At 46.7% G+C, this 22,370-nt stretch overlaps 1 protein-coding gene across 3 annotated transcripts; it reads right to left on the reverse strand.

The window, feature by feature from the left end:
* Nucleotides 1-767: 767 nt before the first annotated feature.
* SMUG1 (single-strand-selective monofunctional uracil-DNA glycosylase 1) lies at nucleotides 768-22,003 on the reverse strand. 3 transcript variants are annotated; one of them, XM_044443310.1, is made up of 5 exons: nucleotides 19,712-21,162; nucleotides 19,374-19,521; nucleotides 9,144-9,242; nucleotides 7,914-8,179; nucleotides 768-3,435 (listed from the first exon to the last, which is right to left on the reverse strand). In XM_044443310.1, exons 3-5 carry the CDS (start codon nucleotides 9,154-9,156, stop codon nucleotides 2,908-2,910), a joined length of 807 nt encoding a protein of 268 aa, XP_044299245.1. In that variant the 5' UTR covers nucleotides 9,157-9,242; nucleotides 19,374-19,521; nucleotides 19,712-21,162; the 3' UTR covers nucleotides 768-2,907. The 3 variants fall into 3 exon arrangements, with proteins under 3 accessions (XP_044299245.1, XP_044299246.1, XP_044299244.1); XM_044443311.1 differs by lacking the exons at nucleotides 19,374-19,521; nucleotides 19,712-21,162 and adding an exon at nucleotides 21,951-22,003 and having other exon boundaries at nucleotides 8,085-8,179; XM_044443309.1 differs by lacking the exons at nucleotides 19,374-19,521; nucleotides 19,712-21,162 and adding an exon at nucleotides 21,951-22,003.
* Nucleotides 22,004-22,370: the final 367 nt, after the last annotated feature.

Raw genomic sequence — 22,370 nt, forward strand, 5'->3', positions numbered from 1 at the left:
CAGAGAGTGGGAGCCTTAAGCTGCAATAGGTTGGCATTTTGACCCCTGACTTGTTGGCATCACCGGAGTATGGCCTCTGAGAACTTCTCCAAAATGAAATTCAGCCCTTGAGAGAAGAGCCATTTAACACTCCCATGTATAAAGATAACCTTGTTTTTATGCAAGTGCTGGGACCTAGGGCAGAATACCCCTGAGCATGTGCAGAGCTCCTTTTGTCCCGAGACATGGCTGTCTTTGTGGAGGGGATGTTTATTCACCTCTCAGAAAACTGTCCAGTCATGCTTCAGAAACAGAACACATGTGCCATGCCTTCATCCTACCTGGCAGGGCTGGCTGTGTCTGCCAAGAGGGCCTCAGCAGACTGCCATTAAACCTGAGCACAACACTGTGAAGGTGGCCACTCAGATGCATGTGTCAGTTCACTCCGTTCCCCTAAGAGTCAAGGGGAGCTGCCCCCAAAGGCTGGGGAGGGGCAGGTGTGTAACTCTTATCCTCAGGCCTCAAATCTTCCCGGTCTTCAAATGATATCAATTGTAAAGCCAGGTATTGGAAGAGAAGTCTGCCCCAGTGACCAAAAATGTTACTACAGGCTTCAACCACATGGCCACATTTAAACCAATTCCAATTAATTAATGTGTTTTAAACCAAAGTAACTCTAATGCACACGCCTCTAGGGTTCTTTGAGTATGCATGCTACATTTCAGGTGTCTAGATTTCACACTCTTGGAGCTATAATGTTACCAGAAAAATGGGCAGACAGACATCTATTGCTATTACATGTCGATTTTATTATTTATTTTCTTTATTTCATTTACATTCCAGCATGGAACTCTGGGTGGCTACATGCAGTTCCCAGCTGGTGTCCTCTCCATACCCAGATCTGTTTAGCTTCAGCAAAGCAGCCAGCTCATATACCTTCAGTCTTCAACCTAGGTCATAAGGGCTGAACATTCAGCTCCTTCCCTGGTAAGGATGCCAGCCTTGTCCAGGACCCAACTGACCCCTCAGCTTCACCCAACCTGGCGCCCTCCAACTCCTCATGTCCCTGGACAACGGCCATGCCGCCTGGGGCTAAGGGAATTGCAGTTCATAGCTTCTGGAGAAGACCAGACCATGGAAAGCTTGTTTCTCTCTCCTTTTTCTCACCAAGCATTTATCCTACATAGAGAATAACACAGATCAGAAGATGCTTCAAAAAGACAGTAACATTTGAATAAAATGTGTGTGCTATCAACTCATTGATAAATTTGTTAATTTATCAAGCTTTTAATCTCAAGCTTTTCTTGAGAGTAAGACAACACAGAATTTAATTAGCCTGTTACTCAGTGTTCCACAGAAATTCTTCTTTAATATTTTCCATTCCCATCATTGTGAACATACAAAATGCAGAATATTCCTGAATACACCAGTATTTTCTCTTACAAGAACGCAGCCGAAGTAAAATGGATTTTTTAAAAAATGAACAAATCCAGTCAGTCCCGTAGAAGACCAACAGACTGATTTCTGTTAAAGTGGGGTCCCCTGTGATTCATTTTCCTAGAAGGAAAGCCACACTTGGTTTCAGCCTTGTACAAAATATGTGCTACCTTCAAGTACAAACTGGAAAAACTGGAAGACCTTTCAAACTGGGATATGTTTGTGTATGCGTGTTTCTCTAATTGAAGCTAATGCAGAGGTAGGAAGGAGCCAAAATGACTAAGCCAAAATTAATACTTATAGTAGCTTCAGTTGAAGTCACCACAACTGAACAGTAGCTACAGCTCTGAATAGCTGAATCTGCCTTATTGTGCGTCAGATCAATCAATCCGTGCTCCATTTATCCAGTGCTGACTATTCCAACAGTCAGTGGCCCTCCAAGTCTTAAGCCAAGCAAAAGATGCTTCCCTTCCCTGTTAGGCAAAGGTCAAGCTCAATATGATGGCAACAGGCCCTTTTTTTTTTTTTTTTAAAGCAGAGATTAGCAGCCTGGTGGTATCCAGATGTTTCGGACTTCAACTCCCATAAGCTTTGACCAGCATGTGCCAAAGATGAAGGCGTATGGGACTTATATTCCAGAACATATGGCAGATACTAGGTTGCCCACACCTAGCTTAAACCCAGGTCTGCCCCTATGACTCACAGTGGGGGGGGCAGTGACTCACACAGGCTGAGGGGTAGGGAGAGTCTGCCAATTACAGCAAAAGATATGCAGGGGTGAAGGAAACTTCCCTGCAGTCTAGGGCTGAGGAACCTATTTCAGACTGAGGGCCAAAATCCATTTCAGAGAAGCTCTTGAGGAGACGTACATTCCAATGGTGGGGCCAAATGCAAATGGTGGGTAGGGCCAAAAGTACCAACAATGCCACCATATTAGAGCTGAAAGATATTGCTGCCCCTGAAAAGAGTCCAAAGACCTGCTGACAATCCGAGTAGAGGCACCAAAGCTCTGGCGATATAAGGCAGCTTCACACAGCCCCAGTAGGGAAAGGGTTTGGCAACAGCTCGGGCACTATTGTTCCCATATGGATACTGACTGTGGAGTTAACTGCAGAGAGTTTGACAGGACCCAAAAGCGCCCAATGGAGCACAGCTAAAAGTGGTTGTATCACCCCAAATGAGGTTTAGCACCAAAATGCAACATGTGTGGAGGGACAGACGTGAGGCCCAAATCGCAGAGAGGTCCAACACAGAAGAATCTGAAAAAGTGGATCGTGAATATATCTCAAGAGTACAAAAAGGCATAGTGTTAAGGGGCAAAGAAAAGGCGTGGTAGTGTAAACTCTAGAAAAGGCTTGTAGGTTCATAAACTGAATCAGTAGCTTCTCATGTCCAAAGTTAATGGCCTAGACAGAAGCCAAGACACCCAAGAATAGGCTGAGATCTCAAGCAAGCGGCGTAGTCTCTCTGCATCTTGGTTCCATCAGAAGATCAGGCTGTGATCAGATTCATGACGCCAAGTTCCTCCAGTTTGACTCTGATGATCTTGTCCCAGCCCTTGTTAGCCTGGGGATTGCGAGGCGATGGATGCATCACACACTCCACCCGCACTGAGATCCCAGCAGCTGACAGGGCCTTGCGGGCTCGCTGTTCAGCAAAGCGCCCCACGCCGATGATCATGGAGACCCCCAGCAGCTTTACAGCTTCACACAGCGCGTCATCGCAGACCTGCAGGAGCTGTTCGCGCTGGGCTGCCGGCAGGTCGGCCGGGGTCAGGTTGCGTCCGCTTTGGCTGACAAAGAGCAGTGGGCAGTGGTTGTGGACGAAGCAGTGGCGGAAGAATGCATCGGGCCCGGCACACACGGAGCGGAAGAAGCCCCAGAAGCGAGCGCCACTCACTTCTGTGTGGGGACACTCCAGACCCCGAACAGGTCTCTTTGGGTGCTCACATGCTGGCTGGTACACCTGTCCACGTACCTGGAGCCAGTCTCGGACAAGCTGCACTGCTCCAAAGGGCACCTGCAGGGGAGCAAAACTGTCGCATGGGAATCTCAGTTTGCTTGGGGAAAGTGTGTGTGGGGAGGGGGGCTGAATTTGCTATGAGATCCCTATAGTAAATCTAACCCCAGTGGTGTCAGCAGGGAACCTCTGGCTAACTGGGCTCGTGGAAAGGTAAGATACATATGCAGAAAATCACAAAGGAAACAACATTCTTCAACAGGGGGAAAAATCCAGAAACAACGAATGGGCAAATGAATTAAAATGCCTGGCAATCCACAAGACACAGACAGAACAGATTTTACAGTGTCTGCACATTATCCTCTCCCTCTCCCCATTAAAGATTACCATTTTGCTAGCACCCTTATCAGCGTATCTTTCTCCACTAGAAATTTATTTTGGCCCCATACCAGGGATGTTGGGGACATCCGTTCTACATTCAAATGAGCTTAGTGGATTCCACAGCTGACCATTTTTTTCAAACTACACAGGTTCTACTGACATGCAGACCTTTTTATTTTTATTTTACTTGAATGAGGGAGAGGAGAGATTTGTGCAAATCTCCAAGCAAAGCAAAATTGTTCAAGGGTAGGGAAAAAAGCAGGATTCCACTGAAGAGTAAATCATGGAATATAGAATGCCTGACAATCCACAAAACACACATGGAATGGCCTTAACAAAGTCCATGCATCCCTAATTCATATCAAATTAGGTGTCATGGCTTCTCCCAAAGAAGTCCGGGACTCGAGGGAAAGGCTCTAGTTCAGTGGTATAGACTGTCCCAGGTTTGATCCCTGGCATCTCCAGGTGTTGATAGGAGCATTCCCTGATTGGACCCATGCAGAGCTGCTGCCAGTCAGTGTAGACAATACTAAACTGGGTGGATTTAGGAACGAGGGACAAATGTTTGCATGTTAAGGCTAACTAATTAGCAGTTCCCATACCAACATGCAATTTGAAATGCAGTTTGCCTTTGGTATATACAGTTCACCCAATTTTGGGATACAATTCTCCATGCATAAATGCATACAAAAATATGTGCACTGGGAGGAAGTACACATCACAAAAATTACATTTGTGAGCAGAATGCACAAAAAAGCATCATATTGGGGAAAACTGTTGCAGAAAGGTATCCATTTGGCAAAGTTTACAGAAAATGTGCCTATCAAGAAAAAATACCACAAAAGTGCACATATTTTCAAGGAAGTGTTTGACAAAAGTGCAAACTGGTGCAGATATGGAACAACAAATTGAAGTTTGGGAACATGCGAAACCAAAACAAGAAAGAAAGGCTTGACAAATTCATCCATCCCAGTTGAGTTAATGGTCTGGCCTGAAAACTGAGAATTTTCTTAAAGATCCCCCCTCAGAAAATTATAACTGTTAAAAATCCCACAGAGTAGGAATGAGCATTAACCAGTTTGTTCAAAGCATAGACAAACCACAACAAACAGAAGCTGCTGTCTTGCTGCAAGATGCAACCTCCTTACACCTGCATTAGTGCAGTTAAAGTGGAAGCGCGCTCTCTGGAGGGCTTTAGCAGCATCGTGTCTACATACACATACAGGGATAAGTGCTTCTGGCATCCAGAGGAAAATCAGTCAGTTTACACATATTCACCCCTGCGTATTTAAGTCAAGGCTTCACAATATCTCAGCAAACACGTTGCCACACTATCAGTTCCATACTCCTCTCCTTTCCTGGCATAACATCAAAGCAGAAACAGAGCTGACTGTCTAGGTGTTAACTCGGCTATGATGAGGGAAGACAGGGATTATTCCACCCACGCGGCACATGCCACATGCAGGAAACCAGAAAGATAATGGGAAGAGTTCCTCCAGTCCACAGATGCACACAGCATTGGGACGGTGCCGTTCACCCGCATGCAGGAATTAGGTGAACAGCTTTGCTCTTATCTGCTCTTTTTACTACCACCCACATGACTTTTCAAAGATAGGAAACCTGATCGGCACTGGAAACCACATCAGAAGCAAGCTAGACTGCAAATGCACATATCTATTAGAGTGCATTTTTTTCCTATTTCAGCTATATTTGGCCAGTGTTGCTTTGCAGATCTTTTCTTCTTCTTGTTTTTAAATAAAAACAGGAGGGGCTGTGCTACTCCTGATGGAGATGTAACTATCACACTTACCAAGATTTCCTAAATTTTTGACAGGGAAAGCACACTATTTTTCTACATTAAAACTGGAGGTATATACATCATTCTCACATGCACAGCCATTAACATAGGATGCTAGCCTATTCTGAGTAAGACCATAGGTCAGTCAGTCCAATTTTATTGACATTGACTGGCAGGGAGTCTCCAGGGTTTTAAGCAGGACCTCGGACCTTTTGCACATGAAGTAGGTATTCTGCTCCTGAGCTTTGGGGCCCTCCTACATTACCAGCACCAAAGTTGTATTAAAATTGCTACTAGCCAGCTGGGAACTGGTGAAAGAGAGTAAGAGAGCTCCATTCCTCCTGCAGCCTCCCACTGTACGTCTGTGCTCCAACACACCTGTACCAGCCAACTCACTCACCTGCACAGATTTCCTTCTCACCTGTGGCTAAAAAGCTAGCACATATTGGTGGTTCCAAGCCTTGGGCCTCTAGATGGTATCGGACTACAGCATCCATTATCCCCAGCCAGCATAGCCAATAGCAAGAGATGATGATGAGAACTGCTGTCCAACTAGGGATCCAAGGTTGGAAATAGATTTAAAGTGTAAGTACGTATTATTCTTTTGTTGCCAGGTGGAACAGGGTTTTTATGCCACTCCGTTTTACTGCATTTATGTTTAGGTTTTCTATCTTTGTCGTAGAAAATATTGGACTTGTGTGCTTGTCTCCCTGAAATTCCAGTGCAGTTCCAGCTCTGCTCAAGCTCCTAAAAAAGTCCTGGAGATTATTCTCACAAGAACACATTAGCAGTAGAGAGTACTGAAATAAATATAACTGAGCTGAAAAGCAAGAAGCCGATTATCCTGAATTGCAATCGTTTGCAAAGATTTACCCTCATATTCTCCTAACAATGCAATCTGAAGCATTCTTACATGGAAGAAAGTTCTCCTGAATTCAACAGAACTCTTTGTTGCTGTTAGGATTGCAATGTATGTCTTTTTCTCTTTTCCCTTTTTGCCTTCAAGATCCCAGTTTCTGTTGGATTCAGGTTGGCTTGTTTACCATTTTTTAATCCCCCAAATCAAAATGTGATACTAGAAAACATGCTACTTAAGTTTATTGCCTTAAAAATAATCATCAAAACATTTTTTAAAATTGAAGGTTTTTAAATATGACCTTCAAAATTGAAAAACAAATGACATAACTTTCCAAATGATCACTTGCCATTTAATTATTACTATTTTGCCAAATTGCACAGCAGCAATTTTGTGCTTCCAGAGGCAACAGGAAATGAGCAGAACTTTCTGGACAGCAACATGGCGGAGCCCTTTCAGGCAAGCTAAATCACCACTGCACAAGTAGTGGGAACAGCCCTGTTTCCAGACTTATCCTAGAAAGCTAAAGTTAATTAAAGTTCTCCCTTGCATAAGCAGCAAGTCTCGATTGTGAAACAGAATTGGCAGGACCCGCAGTTTGTGAAAGGGAACTGGCAGGCAAAAAGGAATTGACAGGAACATAACTACCTGCCCCCCTGGATTCTGCCCTTTGTCTGCCTATCTTGGCATTTGATTTATAACAAGAGATGTGTGGCCCCCAAATTTTTATTAACATTGGAACAGCTTGCCCATGCACCCTGAACTGATGGAAAACAACAACAACAACAACAACAACAACAATAATAATAATAATAATAAAAAACTACAAGGACCAAAGCCTGACTTTAGGCATGCTCTGGGACGCCTTCCCACTAAGCATGGTGGAAAGAGGCTTGCTTTAATTACAGCAAGGCAGTGCAACATGTTCAAAGAAAGGAGACAAAGATGGCAAGGGGCCAGGAGATAAGGAAAGGTTGGAGGAGCTGGGGATGTTTAACGTGGAGAAAAGTCTACTAGGTACTATGATTGCCATCTTCAAATGTTGAAAGGATGCCATGTAGATGATAAAACAAATGTGTTGCTTCACGGGCCATTGCAAGGGGTGCGAATTACCAGGAAAGGACAGTAGCAGGATGAATATTTTGACTGTGTGAGCTGCTCAGTGATGGAACAGACTGCCCCGAACATGGTGGACTCCCATTTACTAGAGGATTTTAAGCAGAGGATGGATGGCCCACATATCTCAGATGTTGTGGATTTCCTGCCCTGGCCAGGACTTGGATTAGGTGACCTGCAAAGTCCCTTCCAATTCTATGGTTCCAAGAGTCTATGAAAGGACACTTGGCACATGTTCAAAGACTTCCTTTACACTTGTGTCACATGCCCAGGGCCAAGTCCTAGCCTTAAGAAAAACTTGCAAGGTGACAGTCTAGTGCAAATAAAGTTCTGATCTTGCCAAGCCAAACTAACTTTTGCCCCTGCCCACCTGACTTTTCTGCTTACCCCAGTCTGACCCATTCCAAAAGGCCCTGGGTTCATGCCAAGGAAGAGCACCTCCTTGCGGGTCTGGCAGTATCTCCGCACATAATCCTGGTGGGGCTCCCAGGCATAATCCAGGGGGTTGTAAACATATTGCACTGACTCAGGGAAAGTGAGGTCCTTCAGGCGGATCACCTGTTCCCGCTCGATGTGGAGAAACCGTTCGGCCACACTGCCTGCTTCCAAGAGGCTCATGGAGGCCTCCACGGCATTCCCTGGAGCCCCTGCACCTGGCAAATGAGAAAAGCAGCTCAGTTCCTGTACCAAAATTGATTTATGGAATGTCCATACATATCCACTTATACACAGAGAGAGTGTGTGTCTCTAGAAAAGAAAATGGGTATTTTTAAAAAGGATTTCTTGAACCAGGTGGTGTGGAAGTCAGTGTCAATTTCAGTTTTTGGAGGGCCTTTGGACAAGATACCCTCTTGAGAGCCAGGGTGGTGTTGTGGCAAAGCTCACGGAATTGGGACTCAGGCCATCTGGCTTCTGGTCCCTCCCTGGCAATGAAGTCAACTGGGTGACTTTGAGTCAGTCACAAATTCTCGGCCCAATCTACCTCACGGGTTTGTTGTTGTGGGGATAAGAGTGAAGAAGAGAATTATGTAAGCCACTTTAAGCTCTTTGTAAGAAAAAAGATGGGCTATAAATTATATATATATATAAATAAATGCTACCCGCTCTGGGCCCCTTTGTGAGCTTGCCTTCTCACTTCCTTTGCCACCAGCACCTCTTGCCCTCCTCCTCTTTCTCATCACAGGGACCACTTGCTTGCTTGAGAGGCAGAGCACAGAGGAAGGGGGGCAGCGCATCTGCTCCTGCTCTTTCCCACTGCCTTCACTGTCAGATCCAAGACAAGAGGCAGGTGAACAAACAGGCTGCAACGGAAAGAGAAGAAGAGACTCCACAGAGCTGGTCAGTGGGCCTCTGGTGGCCTGCAGGCCCTGGGTAAGTACCCAGCCATGCCTACTGTCAATGCTGACCCTGGGAGAAGACCTTTCCCTAAGATCCTGGACAGCCCCTTCCAGTCACAAAAAATGATAATGGACTAGCAAGCAAGGCAGTCGGGCTTGCTGTAAGACAGCCTCCTATTTTCCTAACAGGTACCAGAAGAGGACTGTCCTGGTAAATAGGAACAATTGAAATGTATGCATATATTGATTGTAAAATAAACTCCATTCTTGCTCTTCTTACCTGACTGATTCATTTCCAGAGAAGCCGAAGGACATCACTAGGATGGCATGACAACAGTTTCCTTCAGAGCACCTCATGAGATAGGCTTTTCCTTATTATCTGGAGAAACACATTGAAATTGTTTCTGAACGCTCTTCTGGTACTGTCATTTTGCTATACCAGCAAATATTTCTCAGTTTGAAGAAAGAGAAAGTATTTCATAAGCCCTTGCCTCAGCAATGACTGGTAGTTTCGAGGGGGTGGGCTTTGGCTTTTTAATCATCAGTTCCCTCACACTTCAGATAAACCTTCACTTTTGTGCAGGAATTCCAAAACTGAGGTTTTGCCCGGATGCAATCAACACATCTCTGTTCAAACAACTGGAGGCCAGGAAGCTGGTCAGTGAGACCCTCTCAAATGGGTTAAGGGCTGCCCCCTTTTCAAGGAAGGCTTCCTGTGTTTTAACCTCTGCATCACTGGCAGAAATGACACAAGTGACACTGTCCCCTAAAAGCTTCACCTGTTGACTTTCTGCCAACCCTCAGAGCAGCAACCCTCTTTTTGCTTACAACCCTGCCCCAAGGGCCAGCACCTGAAGGATCAAACTCTGCCTGCCTGCTCTCTTTCCTGTGGCTTTCCACCCGCCGACGGTGCACCCCCCACCTGGATCTGCCACAGGTGAGGAGACCTATATGTCATGCCGCGGTCTTGGCAGCCCATTCCGTAACTGCCTCACTTCTTACACCATGAGTGGATGAGCGATTTCTATCATAGCTCTGCTTAAAGTGAACCAGGCGAGGCCTCCAAATATATTCCTCCACGGGGAATGTTCCTTTTATTGCCTTTTTTATTACCATAATTAGTAAAGCATTCACTCAAGATACAAAACATTACTGTAAATAACCTATAAATGCTCTGTGCTGTGATTAAAGAAAGACAACCACCTCCACACGTGTTCTCACTCACAATCTTGAAGGGCGGAAAAAATAAAGCAAAACTCAAGAGCCGCACTTCAGGGAGAGAATATTAACTCGCGGTGGGGTTATTGGCAGGTGGCGGTTATTCAGGGAGGCATCAATGCTACCTTGGCTTATCCTGTACATGCTCCCCCCAAATTTGCATCCAGAAGATTCGGCACACAGGTGAAAGGACACAAATCACTGGCAGCTATGCAGATGTCCTTAGTTCACAGAAAATTGCATTTGATATTACGCTCAGAACTAGACTTAGAACTTAGGCTGAAAGTGGCATCCCTGGTTTACAGCATCATATGCAAGAACCACCTTCTTGAACCGGGCCTAGAAGTCAGCATTGATGCTCCAAGCCCAACGCTGTAGTCTCCAAAGTGCACATCAGAAAACCAGAGGTCTGTGGCATGTTGCATGCACTGCAATTCCAAAACAGGCTGCAGCGGCAGGCCCCCATTGCAGGAATCTGAACAGAGAGTGATTGAGGCATGGCTCCCTGTGGCTAGACCTGCCTTCTCCAGGAAGGAGCACAACTTGTGCCAACAGCCAAAGCTAAGCCAAGGGACTCCCAGGCACCACAGTCACCTGCCGCCACCCCCCACCCCCGGTGCAAAGCCAGGTCCAGCAGCACCTCCAAGCTGCAGACTGAATCCTTCAGAGGGATTGATTGCAATCCTATCCATAACAGACTGTGCTCACAACCCAGGCCTGCCTTGCCTGGTCCTCCACCTTGTCTGAATCAAGCCTCAACTCATGGGCTCATGTCCAGTTTATCAGTGCGTCCAGACAACCATTCAGGACTTCCACAGCCATTTTTCCTTCAACTGAAAAAAGAGAACGAGCTGCATATCACTAGCATAGAAGAAGACCCAGTTCAGACACTCAGAGCTGCCCCAAACATTGCAGAAAAATGTACACATTTTAGAGACGCTAACAGTCAAAGGCAAAAGGGTGGGTCCAAAAACTAAAACTGTCAGTTTAGTTCAGACTAAAACTCTTACTATTTGTTACAGCCTTAGGAAAGGACTCTTTGTACACCCCTTTACAATTGAGGGTGCACAAAAGCAGGGAAACCAACAAGCAAAAGGAGGTTGAAGAAGAGTGCAAAGCATCCATTTCTCTGAGACCAGGAAATGCCACTCAGGCCTCAAAATGGCTCATCTCGTGAAAATGGAGGGCAGAAGGACAGAAGAGTGCAGACTAACTCAGCCATTCCTCCTGCCCTGCCTAGGATGGCCACAACCTGTATGAGTGTTGCAAGAAGACTGCATCCTACACTTACCATCTCTTCCTTTTGTGAGCCCAACAGCATTGCAGCCCATGGTTTGGGAAGCCCTGTCAGGTGAGGGCTATGACCAATGAGAGCTGCCACATTCTTTGCACCCACTTCTGCTAGTGTCACCACCCATTCTGTGGCTACTGAGGCCCATTCTCCTATTTTGCAAACATGGGCAAAAGAAAGAGCATGGCAGTTGACCATGCCATGCTGAGGCCTCATCTGTTCTTTCCTGCAGCAGCACGGGAGTCATTTCTCCATGGCTGGCCACAGGGGCAATGCCATTAGAAGGATGGGCAGCCAACCTGGCTTGTATTACAGAGACCTGGGTGGGTGAAGCAGGAGAGGTCACCCTCTTGTAACTGTGCCAGCTTGGGTACTCTGTGCAGCGCCAACATTGCCTTGAGGGTCGAAGACAAGGGTGGCTGTGGTCTACAGGAACACGATCTCCCTCTCCAGGCTTTCCTGCTCACTCAAAGGCAGGTCTTGAGTGTTTGCACCTTGTGTTCGGCACTTGAGACAGATGAAGGATTCTGCCTGTGTACCACCCAGCCCACTGCCCCTCAGGCTCCCTGCCTGAGCTGACGGAGGTGATCTCAGACCTGGTGGTGAGATCCCCCAGGATGAAGATTCTGGGGGATCTCAACCTCCATGCTGAAGCTGCTTTATCCAGGGTGGTCCCCAGACTTCATGGCTGCCATGACAACCATGCAGCTGTTGCAACATGTAAGTGGGCCAACACATGTAAAAGGACACACCCTCCATCTGGTTTTCTCAAATGGGCAAGAAGAAGGTGATCTGGAAGCGGGGAGACTAACATCAACGCCCTTGGCATGGTCAGATCACTTCCTTCTGAGGTTTAGGCTTCTAGCCTGTTTCTCCCTCTGCAAAGGTGGGGGACCTATTGGAACGGTCCACCCCCAGAGACTGATGGGCCCTGAGGATACCCAGAGGGCTCTGGGGGAATTTCCGGCCGATATGGCTGGTGCGCCTGTCGAAGCTCAGGTCACTCTGTGGAATGCAGGCGGGCGGTTGACACAACGGCACCCAAGCGCCCTCTTGCCTTGGGCAGAGCCCGGCCAGCTCCTTGGCACCCACCAGAGCTGAGAGCAATGAAGCAGGAAGGGAGGCGGCTGGAGGAAAACTCACGATGAATCTGACCGGACACAGCTTCAAGTCCATTATCAAGGCTATTATGTGGCAGTGAGCGTGGCAATGAGGCAGTTCTTTTCCACCAGCATCGTGTCCTCTTAATGCTGCCCAGCAGAGCGTTTCCTAGTGGTTCCTGGCCTCTTACAAACTGGGCCAGAGAGGGGAACTGTGGAGCCCTCAGTAGCTCACTGTGATGAATCTGCACAGCACTTTGAGGCTGAAGTCACTCAGATTGATCATGAATTGGACTCTACATTTAATACCATTCCATTAACAGAGGCATCCAGAGCACCTGAGGATGTAGACAAGGTGCTTGGTCAAGTCCAGCTACCACCCACATGCTCAGCCCTTGCCCATCACTAGAATTAAGGAAGACATGTGCACCTGGTCCAAGAGGTCCTTCTCAGAGAGCCCCTCCCCCCAAAGGAAACAAAGAAGATGGCTACTAGGAGAAGAGCCTTTTCAGTTGTGGCACCCCAACTGTGGAATCAGCTCCCCAAAGAGATGCACCAGGAGCCTACACTTTATTCCTTCTGGTGCCAAGTAAAAACCTTTTTATTTATCCAGCATTTTAATAGTTAACTTTTATCTCCATTGTTTATACTGCATTTTATTTTATTTTACTGCTGCTGTACCTCCAGACTAAGGGCCTACTGCTGCTATTTTATTAAATTAGTATTTATGTTTGATTTTACTATTGTTGGCATTGCTTTTGTGATTAATGTATAGTTTACCCTTGTGAACTGTCCAGAGAGCCTCTTTTTTGGCTAAGGGACGGTACAGATGTTAATTAATTAAATTATAGTCAGTTATGCGGGTAAGAGGCCAAATCATCTGCAGGGCATGATAGTCAGGCCAGCACTGGCCTTCCAACTCAGACCACTGCGCCAAGCTATCCTCGGCACTTACTCTGTTTTTCCCTCCATCTGGGAATTCACCCAAACACCACCTAGCAGGACCCCTCTGCTCTCTAGGCATTTACTCAGGGGTGAGAGAGCCAGCTACATCTCCAGCCTCCACTGCCCAGCTCTTAGCCTATCGTTCTTTCCCCTCCTCAGTGCTTAACATGGCATTTAATAAATGCAGCCCCAACAGTGTAGATTATATAGAGCGGGGGATAATCAACCCTTGATAGGGAAATAAGGGCATCAATGTACCCCAATAAACCAATAATGCGAATTCACCAAAGATAAAATACAGCAGGTTAAGGGAAGAAGTGAGCATGGAAAACAAAACCAGAAACCACACCCTTCACCAGAAATGCTGGTCAAACTGAACTCTATGCCTCATGCCTGTAGATCCAGTCTGGCCCTCTGTGACCATTTTCCCCAATTATTTAAGCCTTTCAGCACTCCTAAGGCTTAGTGACTGTCTTTAAACTAAAATATGCAGTGGGTTCCGAGGGCTGTACGTTGTGCGGTTTGGGCCCATCCTCTTTGCTCTTGTCTCCCCACAGGAATAAGCCTCCCTTGGCAGCTTTCCTAAAACTGAAGTCAGTCCTCAGTGCAAGTGGTTCCACAGCCCTGATTTACACGAGGTGATCTAGGAGAGCAGCTAAACCCACAGCAGGGTCCCTTCTTGGCTTCTAGCAGAGTGTATTGCATTGCTCGAGATGGACAGAAAGGGATCGGCAGGGAGACCCAAGAGAGGCAACTTCAGCGGGTTCTGTGTGAGGGGAGATGCGGTTTGGCTGAAGGTGACTTTGGAAGCCACGGCGGGCACCAGGTCCTGCAGGCAAGAGATGCCCAGAACAGAAGACAAATAATGGCAGAGTTTGCTTCATGCAAGTGAAAACTGGGACGGAAGGACAATCCCTTCTTGCCAGGGGCTTTGTGGGCCTGAGGCGCTGCAGCACAGGATATGGTAGGAGAGTTTGCATCAAATGGAGGCTGTTCCCTCGGACATTACAACAGGGTGCTGAAACTCAAGCCCAGGGACTATGTCCAGCCTGCTTGGTGTCCCAGTCCTGCCCTCTGCAGTTTCCCAGAAGGATGCCCCCCCTTTCCCCCCACCACCAAAGCTTAATTTTCTAACTCTGGCATGATTTCTGAAAAAAGACTGAAAAGCCTCTCCTAAGACAGCGTTACTGACAGAAAGAGCTTTAAGCAGCAACAACCTAGCCCCCTTTGCCTTCCACCCCACCACCACTGGAATGTGCTCCCCAAGAGCTTCTCCGAAATTTAATTTGGCCCCCAGAGTAGAAGAGGTTCCCCACCCCTACACAGCCAAGAGGTCATCTTCACCCGTGTGCAGGACATCCAGGTCTGGGTAACATCTGGAACGCACAAGCAAAGCCTCGCTCCATGCGCAGGACTAGATAGGCAGGAGACAGCGCACGACTCTTGTGGAACTGCAGGGATGCACAGAAGTCCTCCTCTGATCCCCTCTAGTGCCCAAGATGAGTTTTGCACTGTCAGCTCCATGGTATGTCAAGAGACAAGCCCTGCACTAGCAATTCCTTCCTGCCACGATGCAGTGCCCAGGACTCCCATCATATCCATACGGATTTCATGGGTTAGTTGTGCCATCAGCACAGGTACACACTTCTGGAAGTGCAAACACAGCCCATGCATGCGCACTGTTGCAGTTTCTACAGCAACCACAGGGGCAAGAAACTTGATCCTTGCATAAAACTGAAAGCACGTGTTTTTCAAAATGCTCTCTTGCATATCCTACAGATCACAGTCACGCAGGATTCCTCTGTTTCAGATGGAGGAAAGCTGTGCAGAAAACAAGCCCAAAATTATTTGATGACGGAATTGAGAGGAAAGGGAAAAGCCAGGCTCAGTTAATCCACCTCTCCCTTAGGGGAATGGCGTGTGAAAATGGGGCCTCCATCTCCTCAGTCTATTTCAAAATCGTCAGAAGGAACTTCATCTCATAAAAGGCTGTGGCTGCTGGGAGATTTAATTGCCTTGCCAACTGCACAGGGTGTAAATCTATGAAGTGCTGGACGTTAACAGCCTGAGAACTCCATGCTCCCAGAGCACAAATTAACAACATCCCATTTGCCCAGCAGTGGAATCCCAGCATGCCTGAGCATTCAACAAGCAGCTGGGGAGAAGGGGGTGGAGAACCGGAGGGCATTTCCCTACAAAGGGTCATTCAGGGGGTTGTATTTCCTCAGCAGGTGAGCAGGATAGTCCTGGTCTTGAGTTTCTGTGGGGCAACTTCATCTACCCTTCTGTACCCAGCATAGGGGAACATTCACACAGTCAGTCTGTAGGATGGGAAGCGTTCTTCTGAATTACAGAAAAACAGAAGGGCATGAGAAAATACTTCAGGCTGTTTTTTTCATACAAAGAACTGAAGTTGTCAACATCCACAGCATGCCCTCCACTGCTAGATACAGAAGAGGTATGAAACCCAGTTTGGAATGGCCCTGGAACTGGGGCTGCCACACTTTATGGGCAGAGGCACACAAAGTTTCACCTGTTGAATTTCTGCCAGCACATAGCAAACTTTAAAATAGAGGGCCTCTGTCCATTATCTAAAAAAGGAGCGACGCTATTTGCACCCAGCCCTGGAGTTGTGCCTGTTCGGTTACATCATTTTGGCCATCAAAATGCCAACTTTGTTTTTGAGCAAGGCCTAACAAATATCCTAGCTAGCATCCATCAAGACTTTTAATTCATTAAGCTGTAAAATTTGAAAGGGATCACTTTAGAGACTTAGATTTGTATCACACCATTAAAACGTGCTGATGTGTGATCTCCATGACCAATTTCACGCAGGCTGCAAAGCACTACTGAGCGCTCCCCCCTCCTGTTGGTGCACATGCGTGAAAGACAGAAATTCCATTTCAAGTGTGCTTGCAACTAGGTTTCTTTAACTGATCGATGGACTATGTTGGAAGAGGACTTACAATCGCTCTTCAGCCATCCTTGTGGACCATTTTATTGGTGGAAAGACAGGGTACAAATCAAATCAAAGATGGGGTAAATAAATGCTGAACCTCCAGACTAGATTTCGATGACACCGATAAGGCTGGGGAAAACTCTTGACAAGTTCACTGGTGAAGACTTCCTGCTGCCCTCGAAAAAGGCCATGTGCACCAGTGCTGGTGGATTTGAGATACCAGATCATCATTCTTCATCATCTTTGAAGAAATTTGCACACTTCCCTCCAGCCTTAAAAGAAAAGATGAAGGAAATGGGAGTTGGTGAACTTGGCCTTCTCTCTTTCACGAGAGGTGGGTACCCAGACAACGGCACTGGTGAAATTGGCAGTGCTTTCCCTCTACCAAGGTTTGGATCCAAATTTAAGCTGGGTCAATTGTACAGACTTCCCCACCCCTTCCAGGCAGCCCTGTAAGCTCACAAAAAGAGACCCCGAGGAATGCAGAGTGGTGTGAGGGGGGAAGAGAGGGATCCCCTAAACTTGGGCAGAGACATCTTCCACAGGCAGAGAGCTTCATCCCATGAACAGCGGATTCTGAATCGAGCTCCTTGGTTGCAGCCTGAGGACAAGGAGAAGCCAGTGCCAACAAGGCAGACAATGCAGGAGCTGGGCGGCAGTGACCACTGTGTCACAGTGTACTGGAATCGGGTCACTCAGACTGCTTGGGGGCTGGCCGGCATCCTGGGCAGGTAAGCAATGGTGAATGGGGGAGTGTCTTCTTCCACACAACCTGGTCTGGTTGAGGTGACATTAGGACACAGTCCTATCCAGTTGGTCAAAAGATGAAACTCAGAAGTGTTCTGTGTAGAGCAGGGGAAGCAGTGGAGGTGATCTTTACCTACCTGTCCACCTGGCCTGCATTTTTTTTTTTTTTTTTTTGGCTAGATGGGCTTTCAGCCACTTTCTGCCCATCTAGCAAAGGCGGTGAAGCTCAGAGCAGCTCACAGCTTGGCCTTTCCAATCGCTTTCTCTCCCTGCCCACTGAAATTCCCCCCAAGCCCTCTCTCTGGAGTTGATCTCGGAAGCCAGGTGGCATAGGTCTTTCCACACTAGCTGCAAGGGGGAGAGGGGTGATCTCTGATTCCCCCTTCTGAGATTGGAGCACCATCTTTGACTTCAGAGGATGGATTCCAAACAATCTGACAGGGCCACAGACAATACCTAGGGGGCATCGGTTTGCCCCCTTACAGCAGTAAAAGCATAACATGTGTGAACAGTGGTAAATGCACACTGAGTGAAGCAAGGGGACATTTCTAACTGATCAGGAAAGAATCTGAAGATCTGTGCATGTGATTCCAGCACAGATGCGAGCTTGCAAGTCTTTTCCAAGTAAGTGACAGGGAAAAGAAATGCTGAAGTTCCAGAGTTCCAAAATTCCTCAGCTACCAAACCCCATGGGACTGGCTTGTCCACACTTGCTCTCTCTCTCCACTAGTTGTGCATAGAATTTAAAGCAACTCCATTTCCACATGGTAAATGGAAGAGAATATATCAAAGGAACTGGATCAGTAAGTCTAAAGAATCCACCTGGTCCATTGTACCATCATTGACATTCTGTCGGCAAACACTTTAGATCAGGTAGGCAGCTACTATGAAGCCAGTAGCTCAAATATACAACTACTCTTGTGTCCCTGCTTCATTTCCTAGCTGGCTCAGGCATCAGTTTCCGGAGAGAGAAGATGGCCTATTCTTGAAATCAAATATTCTGCTAACTGGACTGGGCCTCTGGACAGAACCCACTGAGTCTGGGGCTGGAATCCTGGCAGAGATGCCCCAAGACCATTTGCCTCCTGAGACAATGGCCAAGATGGTGCCCATTCCACCAATGAAAGCTGAGGAGGCTGGCAGCTGAATCCAGCCTTGATACAAGCAAAGGGACAGCATCCTTTGTCACACCTGAGGGCAGCAGACTAGCTTAGGGGACCCAGAGACCACAAGGCTCATACAGTACTGTCCCCCAAGAACTTCCTGATGTCCTTCACCCTACACAAGACTGGCCCTGAACCCAGGCCAGGCCCAGGGGTGCAGCCCAACATTCATCTAAGACAGGGGTAGAGAAAAGATAGATCAAGATCCATGGAAAGATTCCTGGGAGAATTGCAGGAAATCACCAGGGGTTTTGATGCCCAGTAGTTTAATAAATGAAGCTGTTCAAATATCTGATCTGTAAGAACACAGATGTAGATTTGCACTTGTACACACAAGTCATCCTGTTACATGCCTGGAGGGGTGCATTAGGTACCTAACTCTGCCTGGAGCCACCAATTTGCACCTGGCGCCAGCTGGTTGAATTCACTATTTTAATAAAAAGAAGAAAGCAAACTAATCTGGTGAGTTTGAATTCCATCAAGCAGGACATAAAGCAGCAGAGCGTAGTCTGTGTGTGTGCACGCACACGCGTGTGTGTATGTGGTGGGTATGGAGAAGAATCCAGCTTTGCCCCTTGCTTTTTTTTGGCAAAAGATAAGCAAAATCAAACCTCAAATGCCCAGGCTAGCCACTTTTCCTAGACCACCAGCAAAAAGAAGAAATATTTTTCATCTGCCATCAGAAAGAAAATGCGAAGTTCTAGTAAAGAAAAAAAATGTGACTCTAAATTAACGTTTTCAAAGTTCAAAAATCCAAGTCATGTCTAAAACTTGTATTATGACAGCTAATGTAAAATGCAGCCCATAACAATGCAAACGTAAAGCGAGAGGCTCAGGATCTTCTCGGATACCAGAACCTGAGCAAGATTACCAGTTTCTCTTTCCCTTGCCAAAGACGTTCTCTACAAATTCTACCCCTTCTCTTTACAGCAGGTGTGGTCACTATTATTTATTTGTTTAAAGCTTTTATATACTATCCCATTACTGGTGTCTTGGGACGGTTTACAAGAAGCACCAGTAAAATAAGAAAAAAATGGCACAGCATCCAGTGACAGGGAATTGTGGCACTCCAAATATTTTGGCTTACAAGTTACACCATCCATGTATTGCCATCAAAGTGGCATTTGAGACATATGCATCCTCAGCTTCCAAGAACTCTCATGACTTCGCCCTTTTCCTCCACAGGTATGATGTCAAAAGCCAACTCTGCTCTGCTCAATCACACACAGTGCTTTCTGGAAGGAGAGGAGGAGATTAACTTTTAAAGTCCAATCCTGATTTGTTCCCTTTCCAAAGCAACTTTCCATTCAACAAGGAATTGATCATTTTATTCTAACACGCACAACATTGCATTTTAACAGTCCTACTGAAAAGTCTAACACATCTTCTTGTTTCAGGCAGGCCATTCTTGAAGAAAAGTGTTACCTTCACGCATCGGTGTTGCCAAATTTCTGTTCTGATTGTCTCCCACTCTGTGGACCTCTAAATGTGATGAAGGGTGACTGAAAGCAACAAAGCATGTCTGCACACACAAGAAGGAGCAGGTGCACTGCAGAGGGGCACACTAGGTGTACAAAGTAGAAGCATGCACTACTTTTGAGGTCAACTTTTTCCTTTATTTAAAAGAACACCATCCTGGTTGGTAATCCTCAACTGTGAAGATGGCTGCCAGCTGCCAAGAGGCTACAAGACCCTACTGTTGCTGTCTAGTTCTTCCTTAGGATGCTCAAAACCACTGGAGGGCAAATGATGAAGGGAAACCCCTCCCAAAAGACAGAAATTAAGGGAATACCAAGAAACATAGCAGAGGCAGTAAGCTCAGGTCAGTGTGATGGCGAACAAGTGTCCTTTACAACCACAGTGACAACTACCTTTGTTATACAACATAAGTTAGTCCATTCTGCCTGTGTTTACAAAGCAGCAAAACATGTACCATCCACCATTTTCTATAATGTGTTGATCTAGTGCAGGGATGTAGGAATGGTATCCCTCTGGATCTATGTACATTATTTTCCCTCTGAGCAGTTTACAACACTCTGGGCAGACTACAGGTCCCTGGCCGCCAGCCATATTGGCAGAGGCAGATGGGAGCTGGAATCCAGCAGCTCCCATAAAGCTATAGGTTCCCCATGCCTGAGCCAGAGGAGAAAACAGCTCTGGAACCCCACTGCTCCTGCCAGTCCTTGAAGATCTCAATCCTTGAAATTTGCTGATGAAATAGAGTGAAGAAGTCAAATGGCATCTCCACATGGTGCTTCTACAGGGAGTCAAATGTACTCAGGTAGATGTGATGCACCCACCACAGTTCACCTTATGTAAGGGCCTTCATCTTACACTAATACGCCATCCATCCACATGGTTGATGAGGAATAATTAAAAGGCCCTTGGAAATTGATGCTGCACAGTTCAGCCACCTTGTTCCTATGGTAGTGTCAGGATGAGTATATCTGTCTTTTCCAATGACACCACCTGAGCATCCAACTAGTATTATGAAACAAACTGGGAGTGCTGCAATTTCAGTGCAAGGTGCCCAAAACACCGCACAGCAGGGCCCCCAACCATTTCACATTGGTGGGCACAACTGAGAGTCTGAGAAACTGCCATGGATGTCACCATAAAATGGCTCACACAGAGAACAAGGCAAGTTGCAAAATGCCAAGCTACAGACAAGGCCACTGTTTTCTTCTACCACAATCCCAAACTGTGGTTGGCTTAAGCAGCCCAGAGACAAAATAGCTAGGCAAACATGTTGCTTTGTATATTTGAGGAGGGGGCAAAGGGGGGAATAAAGGGGAATTAATTAAAGCCTTTCTGTAAGTTATTCAGTAGTGTATTATTAGATTTCTATACAGTGCCCTCTCTGGGCAGCTCACATTAAGTCATGTATTCAGATTTCAACCAGGCCCGACCCTGCTCAGCTTCCAAGATTAGGCAGGATCAGGTACTTCAGGCTATATGGAAGCTATATTGTGTGTTTTATAAAACACGGAATGTTGCGCGGAATGGGACGGGGCGGGGGAAGGTTTCTCTTCTTGCATTTGGCCAGGCTCAGCATGATCTAGGCCATCTCTGATCTTTTCTGTTTCTCCCAGAGCGCTTTCCTCACAGCGCTGCATGCTGGCAAATTCCTTAAGACTACCCCAATTAGCCCGCAGCTGTATGGAAAATCCAAAGAACATAAGCCCTGAGCATGCAGCATCCTTCTTTTGCAAAACGGCACGTTTCGATCCCTCGTGGTTGCAAAGATAGGCTTTGTTTGTCCTCCAAACACCAGGGGAGGTATTGCAAGATGGTCTACGCAGCCAAAGTCTTTCGGCGTCTGTTAAATCAGTATTACTAACGAAGAATCCTCCGTTTTAGGGGGCTGTATACTTCAGATTACCAGAAGCTAGAAAGAAAGTATAGGAGACAGCTATCACCATGCGCTGGTGGTGAACTACCCAACTGCTTGGGGCAAGAGCGCTTGGCTGCTGGTGCAAAAGACACTTCTGCTTTTACCCAGGGCGCTCCTCAAACTGCCCAGGGGAAAACCCTCTGTGTGACACGATGCTTCCGATTTAGAGATATGCAAAATATTCAAGCAAAAAAACTGCAGTCCCCCTTCGCTTTCCCCACTCCCAACCCACAATCCTCCATGTCCCGCCCAAACCTATTATGTACTCACAGTTTCCCACTGCGCTCTCGGCATCTCTGATATAAGCTCACCTGCAACGCTTGGCTTACGTCACAATCCTCACGCATTTCCTTTGCGGTGCCTACTGGGGGCTGTAGTCTTCTTTCCCCCCCTTTTTTTTAAATCCTACAAGGGTCTCCGGAAAGAGAAGAGAAACTGTTTCTTCTTCACACTACAACTCCCAGAATTCACCGGGTAAAAACAGCGAGTTTCAGCGCTTTCGAAGAAATGTAGTTCCTGCGGTGAACGAGTGGCCAGAAGAGCTAATTGGACTGAAGGGGAGCGTGGGAACGAGCGTGCCATTTGCGCCTTCAGGGTGTAAACAAGCACTAGGAAGGCGCATCTGAGGATGTGCAGAGCGCCTAGTCTTCTCCAATAGTTTTCACATATCTGGACTGTTTCGCTTTGTAT

The sequence above is a fragment of the Varanus komodoensis genome, unplaced genomic scaffold (assembly GCF_004798865.1).
Source record: "Varanus komodoensis strain SLA01 unplaced genomic scaffold, ASM479886v1 scaffold41, whole genome shotgun sequence".
NCBI lineage: Eukaryota > Metazoa > Chordata > Lepidosauria > Squamata > Varanidae > Varanus > Varanus komodoensis.